We start from the raw sequence: 18,166 nt of genomic DNA, 5'->3' as shown, positions 1-18,166 counted from the left end.
AACATCACACTCAGTAGCAAAAAACAAGCTTTTCTCCTCAGATCACGAACAAGACAATGATGTCCACTCTCACCACTTTTATTCAACATAATACTAGAAATCCTAGCCTCAGCAATCAGAACAGAAAACGAAATAAAAGCACTGAAACTAGTAAGGAAGAAGGAAACTTGCAGTATTTGCAGATGATATGACACTACATAGAGAAAACTCTAAAGACACCAGGAGAAACCAGAAAACCATGAGAACTGATAATTCAGTAAAGTCTATACAAGAAAGTAAAAATCAATACACAGAAACCGCTGTATTTCTATAATGAAGTAGCAAAGAGAAATTAAGAAAACTGTCCCATTTACATACAACTGAATCAAAAATACATACCTAGTAACAATCAAGGAGGTGTGAGACCTATACTGTGAAAACTATAAAACGCTGGTGAAAGAAACTGATGATGACACAACCAAACATTCCATGCTGGTGGAATGGGAGAACAATTACTTTTAAAATGAATACGACGTACCGATTTAATGTAATTCCTATTGGGGTGCCTGGGTGGCTCAATCGGTTAAGGGCCCGCCTTTGCTCAGGACATGATCCCAGCTTTCTGACTTTCTGACACCAGGCTCCCTGCTCAACCAGGAGCCTGCTTCTCCCTCTCCCTTTGCTCCTTCTCCCACCTCACTCTCTCCCTCAAATACAGTCTTAAGAAAAAAATAATGCAACCGCTGTGAAAACACCAACAGTATTTTTCACAGAACTAGAACAAATGGTCCTGAAATTTGTGTGGAAGCACAGAAGTTCCTGAATAGCTAAAGCAATCTTGAAAAAGAACAAACCTGGAGGTCACAATCTCAGATTTCAAACTATACTTCATAACTGTAGTAATTAAAATAGTATGGTACTGGCACAAAAATACACAAGTCACTAGAACAGGAATCGAGATCCCAGAAAATAAACTCACAATTACATGGTCAGTTGAAGTTTGACAAAGGAGGCAAGACTATCTAGTGGGAAAAGGTCTCTTCACAAATGGTGTTGGGAAAACTGGACGGCACACGTAAAAGAATGAATCCTGACTACCTTGTTGACCACAGGCAAAAATAAAACCCAAATAAATGAAGGACCTAAAATCCTGGAGGAGAGCGCAAGCCTTCATGTCTCTGACGCCCGTAGCAAAGTATCTCTGGGTACCGCTGGAGGCAGGGGAAACAAAATAAACCCCTGGGACTCCACGGAAGTCAAGGGCTCGGGCACAGCGAAGAACACAGTGGAGCGACAACTCCTTCATGGAGAAGCACCATAATGAGGTGCACCTGCCAAAGCACCTGCCAGAGCGTTAGGATGCTGCGCGCCGCCGGCCAGCCACAGGACAAACAGCGTGCCCGGTTGGGCTTCAGAGTAACGGCCGCGGGGGTGGAGGGGGGATCCCAATCCCGTCCAGGACCGCCCCCCAGCCCCCAAGCCTCCACCGACGCTGGGCACGACCTCAACGCCCGTGCTACAGGGCGCGGCCGGCCGCCTCAGGAAGCCCCCCTCCTCTCCTGGAAATGGGCTCAGGGCCCCCCGCTGCAGTGGTGGCGTGACCACGCCCGAGGTGCGGGTGCTCCCCTTCCCGGGGTTCCTGTGTTGTGCCCAAGGTCGCGAATCCGAGAAACCGCCGAGGAGCCGGCACCGACGCAAACACACGAGCTGGAGCTTGGGTCCAAGGGCCCCGACACAGCGGAGCAGGGACTTGGCCCCGAGACTAAGAGGCGTCGCAGCTTCACAGGGGCCAGTGGCCCGTGGGACCCGCAGAAAGTTGCACAGTCGCGTCGGTCCACACGCAGGCGGCCGCGGAATCACCCCTTACCCCATAGGATCCCCTGGAGCGGGCCTGTCCCTGTGGCCAGAATCGCGCGCGGTTTCGGCGGGCGCGAAGCAGGGCACGTTGTTAGCGGCCGATTTCCGACTAGGGTGTGTTCCGACTAGTGTGCCCGACTAGGGCGGGGCAGCGCCTTAAGCCATAAGCAGGTCAAGTGGGGGTCCTGGGGGGGGTGGCGGGGGCAGCACTAAATGGAGTCAGTCCTGCTCTGCTTGTCCAGGGGTAGGGGTTTTTGTTAAATTTCCCGGGTCCCACACGCCCACCCCACCCGACCCCAGCTCCGCGCGGTCACTTCGGAACCCAGGCCCGCATCCACCTGGCATCCACCTGGCCGAGGGCACCCTGGGACGCCGGGCGCGTCAGCGAGCGAGCCGACCCTCTCCCGGCGCAGCTGGAGCACGTCCGCGTCTCTAGGCGAAGGCTGTTTGGGCGCTTTGGCCTCCCCGCTGGCGGCCCCTTGACGGCTAAGGACCCGCCGCCCCCGCCCCCACCCCGCGACTTGTGTTGGAGACGAGCCTGGCTCTTGCCTTCCAGGTCCCGACCGCACCCCACTCCTCACCTCCCCTGCGAACGAGCTTCCTTTGGTGAGCCGGGTGCCCCGCTCGCTCGCCCGCCTTCGGCCTTTCCACCGTGGCGCAGACACCAGGAGCGCAGGAGCTTCCCAGCACCCCCACCCCCACCCAGCAGCTCCGGAGCAGGAGGCCGACACTATCCCCAGGCACCTCCCAGGACACAGGAGTCCACCCAGACGCAGTGGTAAATGCCCGCTCTTCCTCTTTTAGGGCGACCGTAAGGGTCATGCCACAAACCCAGCGGAAAGCCATTTTCACCCCATCCTTTGGGCCTTTGCCCAGGCTGATTACTTCCGGGGGGAGGGCGCACCCTCCTCCGAGATTTCGGACCCCTTCACCTCCCGGGATGAAGGAAATCTTCAAGTTTTCCTGTGTTCGCCCTGCTCCTGGGCTCTCAGGACCTTCACCAAAGTTAGAATGACTGAAAAACCTCACGAGACTCGTTTCGACCCCAGCACACTTTGTGCATGTGCTTCCTAATGAAAATAACCAAAAAGGAGTCTTCTGAACCAAAAGGTCATGAGTCCTACAGCCCTGCAGATACTGGAAAAGTAACATAAGCCCTACAACCTTCTGAAATGCCTTGTCTGATAGTTCGTAACTTCATGTAATAAATGTATACAGCCCGACACCAAATGTTCCCTTACCAGACTACTCTCTGTGAAGACTGTATCCTTGGTAGCTGTCCTAACTTGGGCTTGAATTAAAAAAAACTCTTCCTTAAAAAAAAAAAAATTCTAAAAGGTTTGTTCATTTTGCATCAACATTTTTTCTCATCACTGTAGGATCTCAGAGCAACTTGCCTAAAAACACCTGGGTGGGTCCTCTGGAAACAGGCGCTTAGTGCCAGCAGGAGCCCCAACTCCTCAGCCCTTCACAGGTGTACCTGCTGAATTCTCCCAATTGCCAGACCTCAATATGAGTGGACAGATCTGATTCTACTTGAGCTGTTGAGGGTTACTGATAATGTTCTCCAGGTGGGAATAACCCAGAGGGGAGCTTATGGATTGCTTGATTTGGCATTAAATTAATAGACATAATAGAAGGCTTGAATCAAGTTTTCTGGTTAGAAAAATGAGACCGAATCATTCAGCTCCAAAGAGAAGGGGCACTTGCTCCCACCAGACGTGTATGAGGATAGTTCTTAAGATGTGGAGCTCCCATAGGAATTTCCTGTCTCCTAAAGTGGCTAATGATTGGCTTGTCCAGGGATGCACACCTAAGGACTGGTCATCCAGTGCTCTGAGCACCATCAGTGGTCTTAGACTTTGCTAGGAGAAACCAAAGACACAGAACAGAAGTGACACATGCAGCACCCTCTCCGTCCACATTTAATATCCTTGGATCTTTTCCCAACCTTCATCTACAAATACAACTGAAACTAAAAGGACCAGGGAACCATGTTTCAAGACCCCTGGAAAACCCACCACCAACCAGAGAACTCCAACAGGAATATATGTATATGAACAATACATGTTAGCTTCTACTTGCAAGTAGTTACTAATGAGAAAATATAAGGACAACCTGAGCCAGATGGCCCAACTGGAGCTCTTTTGACGTGTCTGAATATTTCTTGTGTGTACCATTAGCAAAAGCCAGTTGTAAAACTAAGCCATCACAAACCCGGAAGCCATTTGGTTGTCAGTAAAGCCCCCAACTTTTGGGTGGAACCAACACTCACAGACACTCCGGACTTCATCTGATTTTTTTTTTTTAAGATTTTATTTATTTATTTATCACAGAGAGAGAGAGAGAGGCAGAGACACAGGCAGAGGGAGAAGCAGGCTCCATGCTGGGAGCCCGACGTGGGACTCGATCCCGGGTCTCCAGTATTATGCCCTGGACCGAAGGCAGGCACTAAAATGCTGAGCCACCCAAGGATCCCACTTCATCTGACTGGTTTGCTGCTGTAGTTTTTGGTATCTTTGTACCAAAAAGGCCATTTTTAACTGGAAAATAACTAATAGATTCAGAAATTATGTTATCTTACGATTAGTTTTTAAAAAAGGGGGGGATTATTTGGAAATTGAGTCTTTAATGTTTTCTACACAAATATTAGTGAACCTGTCGAGTAGGCAGTTAGTGAGGGGCTCAAACGGGATGCCCAGAGGCCAGCAAGGAGGCTGTGGCCAGCCATGGGGAAGGTCCAGGCCTTCCTGGCAACACTCCACAAGGAGCCGGACACACACCAGACAGCCCCAGATGGCAGTGCCATGACAGGAACCCCTGGTAAAATAAGGAAAAAGCACAAAATTTTGCTACTAAGAAATTCCCATCTCAAACAATGAATATCCCATCCCCTTGTTAAGAGCTATTAATAAAAGGTAGAAAGCCAAACCCCAGGAATGCAGCACTCTCTTGAACTGCCCTGCTCTCACATCTCAAGTGTGCTTTGGCTTTAATAAACTTTCCTGTTTGGGTGCCTGGGTAGTTAAGTGTGTGCCCTCAGCTAGGGTCCTAATCTCAGGGTCTTGTGATCAAGCCCTGTCATGTGGGCTCCCTGCTTGGGAGCCTGCTTCTCCCTCTCCCCACTTGCACAAATAAATAAAATCTTAAAAAACACACACACACACAAAACAAAACAAAAAAAAACCTCCTTGTGTCACTCATCCACTGTGCTGCATCTGTGCTTGAATTCTTTGTTGTGATGAGACCCAGAGCCTTTGGTGACATCCTTGGGATGGCTGGGTTGCGACCCCAGGGCCCAGTGTCTCCCTAGGCCACTGGGCACCATTTGGACCAGGTCATTGAAACAGGATCTGAAATAAACAAAACATTCCCAAATTCCCCCTTCAATTTTCCCCTTGCAGCAGGCTTGCCCTTTCAGGCCTTTCTCCTCTATCTCCCCACACACCCATTGGGAGGCCTCTCCTTTTCTCCTTTACCCCCTGGCCTCTTGTGGCTGCTCTCCCCTGTAAGCTTTCCTTTGCTGTTGTGAGTATCTGAGAAGGGAAGGGGCTGAGAACTGGGAAAGTTCAGGGTGGCATGTGGTAGCACCACAGGTAAGGACATCTCAGTGGAGACCTGGCTCTTGTGTCCCGAATGCCCAGAAAGCCCATGAGAGGGCCAAGGGTGAGGACCGGCAGGTCTACAGCATGCTCACAAGCACTGGACAGCTGCTCTGCCCTCTCTCTTAGGGTGTGTATGGAGGAAGGATGAGGAGCAGCCTCCTCTAGGCAAACACCGCCGGGTGAAGATCAGGCTGCAATTGCCTGCGGGGAGCCCAGTTCAGGAGTTACACACTGCTGTCCATGGAGGCTACAGGGGAAAGAGGCATGGGAAGGAGAGCAGATCTGCTTGGCACCCTTCGCGTATCTGAAGGACCACACCAGTATTCAGGGCTGGTGGCGGCAGTGAGTGTGCTCTGGGAACCAGCAGCAGCAGCAGCAGCAGCAGCAGCAGCAGCACAGGAAGCTTGCTGAAAATGCTGATTCTAGCTTCCATTCTGAATTTTTTAGTCTGTATTTTAAGAAGATCCCAGGTGATTTGTAGATACTCTAAAAATTGGTTAGCATTGTTCCAGATAATCAGATTTTAACTAATTGTTCTATTCACAGATAAAACAGTCCAGGAATTTTAAAGAGTTTTTCTTTTGCTATGGTCCCCAAGTTCTAAGGAAAACCAAATATATATACACACATCCTTAGCTTTTTATAAACTTCAAAGACAAAGATTTAGTACAGCATACTTTTAAGCTGAACTTTTATTTCCTCTCTTTGGAAGTTCAGCTTCTGATTTTGACCTTTGGGAAAAGTATAATGAGAATACCAGCAGAGGCATTTAATATCCTTAGTTCCACCATACTTAAAACTCCACCTGCACTCATTAGACAATATTATTTCTTTTATAAATCCTAATGCACATTTTTTGAGAGCTGTCTTAAGTGTTTTAAAGTTTGCATTAATTTAATCCTGTGTGCCCTGTTAGAAGGGCACATTAATCACCCCTTATTACAGATGGGGAGACCATAGCATCAGGTCATTCGACTAAGTTACCCAAGATCACAAGGCTCCCAACCAGATGGGCAGGATTGGAGCCCAGACATCTGGTGCCAGAGCTGGTGTGTTACTCTGACAGTAAGTGGCCTGGGCAAGCTGGTCTCCCCAGCTAAGAGCAGGCGGCCTGAGGGCTGTGGGTCCTCTTTACAGAGCTTCGGTGATGCTGTCTGCTAAGGCACCCGACTAACCTCCAAAGGGCAGGGGCAGGGCAGTGATGCTGACAGGAAGAGTATAGTGTGTACACTTTCAAGCACCCCTTATTACTGATAACAAAATGGAGACTTTAAATATGGTATCAACCTGCATGTAGGTATCAAAGGCATGGGGCCCCTAAATGCCGTGACTGCAAGTGTCATGCAGCATAGTTGGTGAGCACGCTGCTCGTTCTGATGAAAGCACCAAGGAGATCATCTACCTCTTTCCCCAGACTATGGTGACGACTGCATATGCGAATGGCAAGGATTCTTATTCCCAAAACCTTCAGTGTGTTTAAAATGTACTTTTACGGGGATGGGGGGAACCTTCACATCTAAATATCCTTTTAGTCTGCCCATCTTTAAAAAGTATACACAAAGGGATGCCTGGGCGGCTCAGCCTCTAAGCGTCTGCCTTCAGCTCAGGGCGTGATACTGAGTCCCAGGATTGAGTCCAACATCAGACTCCCTGCATGGTGCCTGCTTCTCCCTCTGCCTATGTCTCTGCCCTCCCCTCCCCTCCCCTGCCTCTCATGAATAAAAATTAAAAAAAAAAAAAAAAGTATACACAGATGCTAGTCTTTTTGAGTTGCTTGGCATTCAGTGTTACTCAAGAACAGCCCTCCATACCAACTTATTTCCAGGTAACTTTTGGTCTCTTTTTAGGGAAATGATCAGAAATGAACCAAGGGACAGAGAAGGAAGACGCTGCCAGGTAACCTGTGCCAACAGCCATTCACCCAGAAGACACCAGCACCCAGTCTGCAGACAAAGCTATGCATTCCAGAGCAGAATACACTTGGTAAAAACAAAATAAGCCACTTAAAAATCTTACTATCCAAGATGGCCCGATTTAAGGGTCTGGGAGTTCGTGGAATGAGTCTAGTTTGGCAACAGTATGGATTCTAAAATGCCTCATAAGGTTGCAGTGGTGACTGAAGGCCTTCCCACACTCCTCACACTCATACGGCCTCTCCCCGGTGTGGCTTCTCTGGTGCTTGATGAGGAGTGTTCGCCTGCTAAAGCGCTTCCCGCACTGGCTACACGGATAGGGCTTCTCCCCTGTGTGGATGCGCAGGTGCTGGAAAAGCCCTGCGTTCTGACTGAAGGCCTTCCCACACTCGTGACACCGGTAGCGTTTCTCCCCAGTGTGTATCCTCTGATGCTGAACGAGGTATGAGCTCAGGCGGAAGGCTTTCCCACATGCCTCACACTCATAGGGCTTCTCCCCGGTGTGGATTCTCCTGTGTCTAATGAGACCATTGCTGGCACTGAAGGCCTTCCCGCACTCCTTACACTGATAGGGCTTCTCTCCAGTGTGGCTCCGCTGGTGTTCCATCAGGCCTGATCTCTGGCTGAAGGCTTTCCCACACTCCTCACACTCATATGGCTTCTCCCCCGTGTGGGTTCTCTGGTGCTGAATGAGGACCGAACTCTGAGTAAAGCCTTTCCCACACTCACTGCACCTGTGTCGTCTCTCTCCAGTGGCCTGTCCCCTCCACTCTTCTACTCTGCTCTCCTGCTTACAAATTTCTCCGTACTTAGAATCTAGAGGAGCATCTCTTTGGAGTCTGCCATTTCCAAAATGTTCCATTTCTTTCAAGACTTCTTCCTTCAATCCTGACTCCTGGCTTTCCGGTACAGTTTCACCACCTGGGATATAAATGCACCAGATAATGTCATCCTTCTCCCTTTATAAAAGAGTACCAAGATGGGCACAGGAAGTCCCTATCAAAACACACATGTTCTCAGAATGCAAAAAGGGCGGTGGGAAGTACAACAGGGATCAATGAGGATACTGAGACCAGAGCAGGGTGAGCAGCCCTGCTAACACGGCTGGAGGGTGAGGGGCCAGAAAGGTGTGCAAGCAGGCACTGATCTACCTGTTTTACCTGTATTAACTTACTAAATGTCCACACAACTCTAAGATTAAGGAACTGTGATTACGTCCATCCTACAGTCACATAAACTGAAGGACAGGGAAGTTTACCTGACCGGCCTGTTGTCAGAGCTACAGAGAAGTAGAAAGTTCTAACCCAGGCAAACTGACCCCGGAATCCACAGCCTTAACTATTATTATCTGCAGAGCCACCAGAAACACCGAGTGGACCCCTCAAAATCCTTACCTTGTTCTCCAAATCTGTGGGGATCTAAAGATTCACCTTTGAACTGAGTCACCACAGACTGAAGCTGGATGGCTATCGATTCCTGCTTGGCCTTCAAACACACCACATCTTCTGAGAGCACTCCAGAATGGCCATGTTCGTCATCTGGGGCCTGGAGGCAGGTAAGTATATTTGGGATCATGAGAAGGGACACAGGAACCCAGGCTAATACTCACTGAAAGACATCAAATGGAAGCATATGGAACATTCTGTCGAGGAATAGCACAGGGAGAGGCCCAGAGGTTGATTTCACATGTACAAGCAGATGGGGAGATCAAGGGGGCCTGGTGTGTTTGTGCTGGTTTACAATGTTTTTCCTAAGTTCTTGGATACTCCTTCCTTTAAAAGGTGGAGCCTAATTCCCCATCCTTGAGAGTGTACTGTACTTAGTGACTCATTTCCACAGAATAAAATACGTGGCAGAAGTGATGCTACAAATTTCAGAGACCAAGTCATAGAAAGCACCCTCATTCTCCTTCTCTCTCTAGAAGCTGGCTGATGCCAGAGGATATTCAATGAGGCCTAGGCAGAAATCCACATAGCAAAGAACTAAGCCTCCTGCCAAAAGCCACTGAGGAACTGGTGCCCCTCCTAGCAACAATGGGAGGGAGCCATCCTGGAGGGGAATCCACCAGCCCCAGTCAAGCATTCAGATACTTCCTGGGGCAGGCTCCTCACTGCACAGGGCTGAGACAGGCAATCACAAAGAAGCTCTGTACCCCAGAGCTACCCCTTGCCTCATTGTGTCTGGGTTCTGGGCAATGGGGATTAACAAGAGTTGTTCTGACTCACTGTGTATCCTCAGTTTTCCCTCTCTACCTTGGGAGAGTGGATGAGATCACCCCAGCCTTATAAGACTGGTAAAAAGGGAATCCATGTTAAAAAAAAAAAAAAAAATTTTTTTTTTTCACTGCAACCTCAGGAGAGATCCTCCTAAGTAATGTCCTAAATCCTGACTTACAGAAACCATGAGATAACATTTGGGTTTTTTAAGCCACTAAGGCTTGGGGCAGTTTGTTCAACAGCAGCTGAGAATTGGCTACAGCCAGCCTGAGTCAGCAAACTTCACCCTTCATAGAACTCAGCATCCGAGAGTCCACATTCCTCCTCTCACCTGGTTCTCAGGCTCACTAAGCTCCCTCTCCAGATCTTCAACCACAGCCACGGCCTGCTCCCCACTCTCGGGGTGCTGCTCCCGCACCCAGGCCTGGAGCTCCTCAGGCAGGATGATCAGGAACTGCTCCAGCACCAGCAGCTCCAGGATCTGCTCCTTGCTGTGGGTTTCCGGGCGCAGCCAGCGTCGGCACAGCTCCCGGAGCTGGGTGAGGGCCTCTCGGGGCCCAGGGGTCTCCTGGTAACAGAAGTGCCTAAAAAGTTGGCGGGAGACCTCCTGGCTAGAAAAGCTGTTCTCTCGAAGGTAGGCTTCCTGGTCCCAGATAGGGTCTTCCTCCACCTTCACAATAGTAAGTCCATCCTGTCCCTCTGTTGAAGCCATTCTGGGGTTAATTTGGAAGGTTCACTCCAGCCTGGGATGAAGGGGAGCCTCATTTAAGATTTCCTGAGATATTCTTTTTAAGAGGATACACCTGATGATGAAACATTATATATTCATGGAAATTAAAAAGTAGTGGGGGAAAAAGTGAAGTATAGGAACAATGAATATCATGCTATCATTTATGTTCATAAAAACGTATATAGGGTTTTACTAATATAGTCTAGAACCTGGAAAAAAAGCATATGGCAGAATACATCACTTGTCTCGAGTCTTCACTCTTCCCCATAGCCATGTATTGCAGTGGCCTCCCACTGTGATTCTGTCCTCAAACATATGACCAGACTTGCCCAGTGGTACACCAGCAAATGTCACCCAGAAAAAGGCTTGGGAAGTACTTGTGTGACTCAGCTAGCTGGCTTGCCCTTTCCCCCCACAACTGCAAGGAGGATCTGCTGGCTTCCAGATGAAAGAGGCCTGTGGGACCAGACCCACCATCCCAACGGGACAGATGGACCCACCTGGTTCAGCTGACAGCCAGCCAACCCCCAGACATGTGCGTAAGCCAGGATGAGGTCTGCAGAACTGCTTGGCGGACCCACAGCTCACTGCAGGTACACAAGCCAGCCCTGCCTAGATCAGGTGAACCCACAGATTCATGTACTAATTAAATGTTTACTGCCACAGGCCACCAGAATTTCATATCTGTTTGTACACCACATTATTATAGCAAAGAAAACCTGATGCCCAGGGCTGGCTACTAGGGAGGGAACTAGGTTAAGTGCAAACAAGAGAAGGGAAATTTACTTTTCACAGAATACTCTCTGTACTACTTCTGACTTTTGTATTATTTGAAATTCTTACTGCAAGAAAACAAACGAATAGTAGTATTTGGAAAGCCTGGTAGACAAATTACAGTAGCATCAGGTAAAGAACCGAACACGTAAAACTAGTGATAAAATCAAATGATGAGTGCTATCACAGAGGATTCAACTAGATAACTAAAAAGCAAAGAGTAGAAAAAAATAATTCTGACTGGGTATGGAGCACTGAAAGAATGTGGCTTAGGAGCAAGTGGGTTTGAATTAGGTCTGGAAGAACAAATAGGAACTTGTCAGGCACGGACAGGGCACTGGGAGGGGGTTCAACGTGACAGGCCAAGCAAACAACAGGACCTCAGCTATTGCAGGCACACTGTGCAGGGGTCTTGGAGGCTGACTGCCAGGCCACAGAGAATGGGTAGAAGGTGTGCGAAGAGGTCAGGATGGAAAGACGCACTGCAGTAGAAAGCAGCCTTGAACTCTAGACTAAGATGTTTAGTTTAGTATATGGAAAACCAAGGGGCATTAAAGCTTTATTTCGTTGTCAGATCTGTATTTTAAAGAAAAACGGAGTATGATTCAGGAAGGAAATGGTAAGAGTATTTGTAGGGCTGTAGCACTTAAGTTGGGAGGTGGAATGGTGGTTACAAAGGCAGTTTACTTTCATGGTAGAATTTGAGTTTTATAGATTACTTCAGTCTTGTGTTAACAGAATTCTTAATGTCTGAGACAATTTAGAAGTTTTTCAGATATGCTTTATTGTGGGAATATGTATTTATATTCCATTCATGCAAATGCCATGTGCCTACCAGATGCGTGGTGTGGGGTGCCGAGGCCATAGCAGTGAGAGGAAAAACACATGGTTCTTGTCTTCACGGCATTTACAGTGGGACAGACATTAGTGCAATATTTACATAAAATTGTGATGAGAATATGGTAAGTTAACAAAGATTGTGGAGCTTACCCTTTGCCAATGTCCATGGCCAACAACTGCACTGTTTTTACTCCTTACTGCAGGATCTAGGTGTCAGGATTTTTGAGTCTTCAGTCCAGGAAGACTATAAGTCTGAGAATCCCTAACTATGACTTGGCATTGGGTTTCATTATTATTAAAAATGTGGTTTCCCATGGGATTAGATTTACAGGCAAAAACTGGTCTGTGATTATGGGGTTGCACCTGAATGCTACTGAGAAACCATGGAGCAGAACAAGCAGATTCCTCACATGCCCAAGGCCTTGGGTGGGGCAGCCTCTCAATTTTCTGTGTTGCTCTCCCCACAGTGCCTGGGCTTAGGATTTACCTCCTGGTCTTGTGCCACCATGAACCCTGTCTTTACCTGTATGCCTAATACAGTGCTAGCCCACTGCAAGTGCTCTATGGATGTTTTCTGGATGAGTAAATCAATTCTCCCTTTTCATTTCATCAAGCTATAGCAAGGAAATGGAAAGGAAGAAGGACGGGGAAACAGAAACAGCCTCTTTCTATTCTCCCCAAGTCTCTGCCACACCCAGGATCTGTATGCATTATCCAGAGTTCCCAAGCAGCCCTCCCATCTGCCTACACTCCCAACTCCATCCCAACCTGCTACAGATCCCAAACACCTCTTATGACAAAATGCCTAGAAGATTTACAAGTCTAGATTTGCCACAAAATTATGGATGACTTGTCAATGTTTTATTTACCTGATTTATTCACTTACATGCTCGGATTCAATTATGCACAATTTGGCATTGTCTCATTTCCAAGGAGGAAGCAAGTACCTAATACACATCTGATGAACCAAATGGAATGAGTTCTTTAAAATCGTCTTTAGAGAAACAGTGCTGCGAAGTGAGTAATATTCAAATCATGTGGCCTCTCAAAAGTGGGAGTGACCAAAGCACTCCACTTTTAAGACTATTCTGATAATTATATAAGGTAATGCATATAAAAAGCTTAGCACAAAGCTTACCTGGCCCATAGCAACTGCTAAATAAAAATTACCTGGTATTATTAGCAAAGCAGTATTAATGAATTGAATATCCTCTTTTTTAGCTCAAATAAAATAAAACACTGAATTCGTAGGCCAATATTTAGTAGATAGTTGAAAAACCTGGAAGAAATATTCAATAAAGGTCAGGACAAACTATGACCAGTGGTGACCTTCCAAATGTGTGCTGAAGCCCACCTCTAGATCCCGCGAAGCTTATAACCCTGAACATCCCAATGGCAGCTCAAAAGCAATAAATCAAAGACTGGATTCAGATTTCCAGAGTAACACAGCATAGCCAGTTATGCTTAATTACCAACTGGCTCCAAATATTAAAAGATGATATATAAAAAGAAAGAAAAAGAAATGGCCAGCCACAAACACAAGATAAAAATCAGCCAGGGACAGCCTAGAATTCAACTCCCGGGGATTAAAGACTCAGAGTGGTGTGTGTCAGACTATAAGCATTCAGGCTAACTTTCTGATGCTGACTCAGCCTACAGCTTTATCAGAAGTTACAGGCCCAGGGGCCAACGGACAGGACCAGCCTCATTTGTAGTAATGAAGCCCAGAAGCTGATGGCCCCATACGAGGTCTGCACACCCTAATAATTGCTGGGGACAGCAACACGAAAGCACTAGATGTAAGACCCAAGAAGGGTCTTAGATGTAACCTACCATGCTTAGCAGACAGCACTACATCTAAGTGAGAGAAATCTACAACAGTTCTCCACTCAAAAGAAATTCCAAAACATGTAAAACTCTAACCCTGAGAAAAACAATCAACAGTTAAAATAGTAATTCTCTTGGAATGAAATTTATTCTATAGTCCAAGAAATTTTTTTTTTTTTTTTTTTTTTTTTTAATGATAGTCACAGACAGAGAGAGAGAGAGGCAGAGACACAGGCAGAGGGAGAAGCAGGCTCCATGCACCGGGAGCCCGATGTGGGATTCGATCCCGGGTCTCCAGGATCGCGCCCTGGGCCAAAGGCAGGCGCCAAACCGCTGCGCCACCCAGGGATCCCTAGTCCAAGAAATTTTTAAAGTGATTTTGAGGGGATTCCCAGGTGGCGCAGCGGTTTGGCACCTGCCTTTGGCCCAGGGCACGATCCTGGAGACCCGGGATCGAATCCCGTATCGGGCTCCCGGTGCATGGAGCCTGCTTCTCCCTCTGCCTGTGTCTCTGCCTCTCTCTCTCTCTCTGTGACTATCATAAATAATTTTTTTTAAAAAAGTGATTTTGAGAAATACAGTGAAATCAAAACAGGTAAAATGTAGTTATCAGGTAGATATAAAAAAAGAATTAGAAACTTTAAAAAAAAACAAAAACAAAAAACCTTTAACACTGAAAATACATTAGAAGATAACAGAAAGAATACATTTGAAGAAAAAAACAGTGATTTTTAACTGTTTAGCATTTGACAACACTAGACTTCACTCTGAATGCAGCAAGAGATGAAAATTACAGAGCAATTAATATGAAAGGGCCTATGTTGAGAGAATATGACTTTAATATAGGAGGCTCAAGAGAGAAGAATGTGGTGAATGGCTGAGAAATAAATCACTGAGAATAAAACAAAATTTTCCAGAAATGAAGGCATGACTTCTCGGATCAAGAGTACACATGGAGACAGAATACAGTGAAGCCACAGCCTACTGAGAACAAGAGACAGCCTTAAAAGCTGCCCGAGAAACAGAGCCAGATACCCCCTAAGGACACAGCAAACCACTCATGAGCAGAACTGGATGGAGTCCTGAATGCAATCGGGGTGGTAAAAAGGAATGTCAACACAGAATCTGCCCCCAGCCAAAGAGAAGTAAACAGTGGGAGCAAAATAAAGTCATATGCTACCCAGAGACCCCTTCCTAAAAGTCAAGGATGCAGTTTAGCAAACAAAAGTGAACTCAGAGAGAAGGTGTAAAATAGAAGAAATAACAGAACCCTAAGAACCAATAAAATATGACAAGTTGAAATGATTATGGTAAAAAGTCTCTATTCAGTCATATGTAAAATGCTCTATGTTCAAGGTTGCTTACTGAAGTGCTGCTTTGTGACAGAAAAGACTGGGAACAATATGAATGGCGGCCAGTACAGGGCTGCTTAGACAGATTATAGTCATCAGTGTATTGGATTATGATGCAGTTTTAAAACTGAGAAAATAAATAAATAAATAAATAAATAAATAAATAAATAAATAAAACTGAGAAAGTTCTTTATGTACAGATATGAAAGGACTGCCAAAATACAGTTAAGTGAAAAGAGCTAGGTGAAGAAGGAGTATGATTAACATGCTATTAGTTGTATATAAAAAAAAAGAATACATTTGAATTCCCTGGTCTTTGGGGATGGAAAAAGAGTAATTGGGGCAGGGAAGATGTGCAATTTTCCAAAGGATAGACTTTGTCACATTTTTTTTTTTTTACATAAGAATGTTTTATGACACAAAAGGAGAAGGATATGAAATTAAAATCTAATGTATAATGACAAGATGTGGTGGATGTGCAGCTCAGTAAAATGTTACAGTGTGCTAAGGCCCTTGTCAGGAGAATAGAAATACTGAAGAATGATGCACTTAATGTAAAAAATTCTTAAAGTAAATACACCTCTCATAATTTAAAGGTAAATCGCAAGCATATGGAACAAATGGAATGCTTACATATGAATGCTGATACTTCAGTATATGCAAACACTTTGGAAAATTCTTTAGAATTACCTACTAAAGCTTTAGAATGAAAAAAAAAAAAAAAGTACCCTCCTTCTAGGAAAAGACTGCTTGGTCTGTACCCATGGTGTCAAGTCACCCAGATCTGGTTTATTCAATCACTCAACAATTCACTTCAGAGAACATGTTTCTGCAAGTCAATCAATTCATGACAATCCATAGCTTTTGAAAATCAGCCAATTCAGAATAACTCACTCCAATAAATACATCTGAGTGCCAACTAATTAACAATAGTCTATTCCATGAAATCGTGCTTCCGCAGATGGTATCAGCCCACCTAACCGCAGCAATATTGAACTGCATGCTTCACAAGATCAGCATCTCCTCTGCACCCAGTCAGCATACGTCTTCAGCTCTGTATCTCAGATACTGAGGGACAGTGCCGTCATTCTTTAACAGGTGGCACACAGGTGTACACTACGACTGAGTAATTCCACTCCTGGATACAGTTCCTATAGAAATGAGAGTTTACTGCACTAAAAGCTAAATACATGTTCAGAGCAGCTTTATTCATAATAGTTCCAAACTAGAAACAACCCCAAAGTCCATCAACTGCAAAATGAATATATTATTGTAGTAGGCAGAATTCAAAGATGGACTCATGATCTCTGTCTTCTAGTATTTCTCTTCTCATTGTTGGCTTATATGGCAAAAGGTATAATTAAGATGAAAGTTTTAGAGCAGGCAGTAAGGCTCTAACAGGATGCCTGGAGGGCCCTGTTGGGAAGGTCAGAGACTTGTCCTGGCAGCACTCCAAAACAAAGCCACAAGAAGCCAATCAAAGCAGCACAAAACCCTACTTCCAAGAAATCCCTGCCCCAAATAGTGAATATTCCATTCCCTTATTGACAACTGTCAATAAAAGAAACCCAAATAAATAGCAGTGGCCAGCAATGCATTGGCACTCACTTGCTAACTCAATGGAACTCACCTGCGCTCACATCTTGAGGCTGTATCATTACTGTGCTGTGTCTGTCCTTGAATTCTTCATGTGACAAAACCAAGAACCTTTCGGATGGGCTAGGTCAAAGCCTCAGAGCCTGGGGTCTCCTAAATTCACCCAGCAACATAATTAAGGTTACTAATTAGTTGATCTTATGATGGGGAGACACCAGCTGATCTCTGGGTAGGGCTAAACTACCTACATGAGCTCTTTAAAAGTAGAGTAGTCCCTGGCTGGTAGCAGAAGATGTCAAACGAAGCTCTGAGGAGGATTTGAGGCTCATTTCCTGGCTTGTCAGTGGAGGGAAGCCAGTGTAAAGAAATGCCGGCAACCTCTAGAAGCTGAGGTCAGTCTCCTGCTGGCAGCCAGCAAGCAGGGGGGACCTCAGTTCTACCAGGAACTCCAGTCCTACAACCACAAGAAACTGAATTTTGACAACTGTTTAAGACTCTAGTATTTTTTAAATATACTGCATAAATTTGGGGCTGTTTATATTACACCAAGTTTTCCTATTTGATTTCTTCTGATATCCTGATTCCTGTTTGTGTTCTAGATAGATGTTATTGCCATTTATTCACTCATTTTACTCAACAATTGTTTCCCAAGCACCTACAACATTCCAGGCCACTTTGTGAGGCGCTAGAGATACAACTGTGAAAAACACAGAATCTCTATTTTGCTGGAGCTTACGTTCCAAGAGGAAAGACAAACCAAGAGTAACATTAACAACGACAAAAGTGGGTAAGGAGCTAAGCAAATGAAATAAGAACTAGGTGATCTAAGTCCTGTAAGGAAAACCAATGTGACACCGAGTTATCAAATAAGATAGGGTGGTGGGAGGGGTGATAAACATCTAAGTGGAGCCCTAAAGAGAGAAAAGGAGTGAGCCATGTAAAGAGCAGAAGCCAGGGACAGGAAGCGCAGTTGATACTGTTCAAAGGCCAACCGCCCCCGCGCAGGGCCGCTCTCACACCCCCAGTGGGGGGTCCCTCCCACGGGACTCCCACTCGGCCCCGACTTCAGAAGGCGTCCCGGGCCCCTACGCCAAGGCGCGGACCTTCCATTTCCCGGAGTAAGGGGCCCAGGGCCGAGACTCACCTTCGGACCAGGGAAACTTCAGGGCCGTCGCGGGCGGCAGACCCCCAACAGCTGAGCAGCCACGAAGGCCGGAAGTGCGTCAGCAGCCTGAGCCCAGTCGCCTTCCGGGAGCTTTCCGGTCCTCTCTAGGACCTCAGAGGTCCCTGCGTCTCGGTGGCCACCTCCCCGCCCAGCTCCGGCTCGGCTGCGGGACGACCAGCCCTCGGGGTCAGGCGGCCTCGGGAATGCAGCAGTTCCTCTAATTCTAGTGCTTGCCCCCCGGGGCTTCCATGGTGTTGACAGCACTAGAGGAGAGAGTGGTTGTAGGGGTGACAGTACGGGGCACTTTGTTGT

General features: G+C 46.5%; 1 protein-coding gene across 5 annotated transcripts; it reads right to left on the bottom strand.

Moving 5' to 3' along the window:
- Positions 1-4,853: 4,853 nt before the first annotated feature.
- ZSCAN31 (zinc finger and SCAN domain containing 31) lies at positions 4,854-17,918 on the bottom strand. Of its 5 annotated transcripts, none has more exons than XM_025986526.2 (5): positions 17,834-17,896; positions 9,902-10,373; positions 8,749-8,899; positions 7,458-8,275; positions 4,854-5,189 (listed from the first exon to the last, which is right to left on the bottom strand). In XM_025986526.2, the coding sequence occupies exons 2-4, from the start codon at positions 10,280-10,282 to the stop codon at positions 7,476-7,478; spliced, it is 1,332 nt and encodes a 443-aa protein (XP_025842311.2). In that variant the 5' UTR covers positions 10,283-10,373; positions 17,834-17,896; the 3' UTR covers positions 4,854-5,189; positions 7,458-7,475. The 5 variants fall into 5 exon arrangements, with proteins under 5 accessions (XP_025842311.2, XP_025842307.2, XP_025842310.2 ...); XM_025986522.2 differs by lacking the exon at positions 4,854-5,189 and adding an exon at positions 16,724-17,143 and having other exon boundaries at positions 6,116-8,275; positions 17,834-17,918; XM_025986525.2 differs by lacking the exon at positions 4,854-5,189 and having other exon boundaries at positions 6,116-8,275; positions 9,902-10,313; positions 17,834-17,914.
- Positions 17,919-18,166: the final 248 nt, after the last annotated feature.

The sequence above is a fragment of the Vulpes vulpes genome, chromosome 12 (assembly GCF_048418805.1).
Source record: "Vulpes vulpes isolate BD-2025 chromosome 12, VulVul3, whole genome shotgun sequence".
Classification (NCBI taxonomy): Eukaryota; Metazoa; Chordata; class Mammalia; order Carnivora; family Canidae; genus Vulpes; species Vulpes vulpes.
The sequence above is the reverse complement of the archived record's forward strand: the minus strand, read 5'-3'. Positions and strand labels throughout refer to the sequence as shown.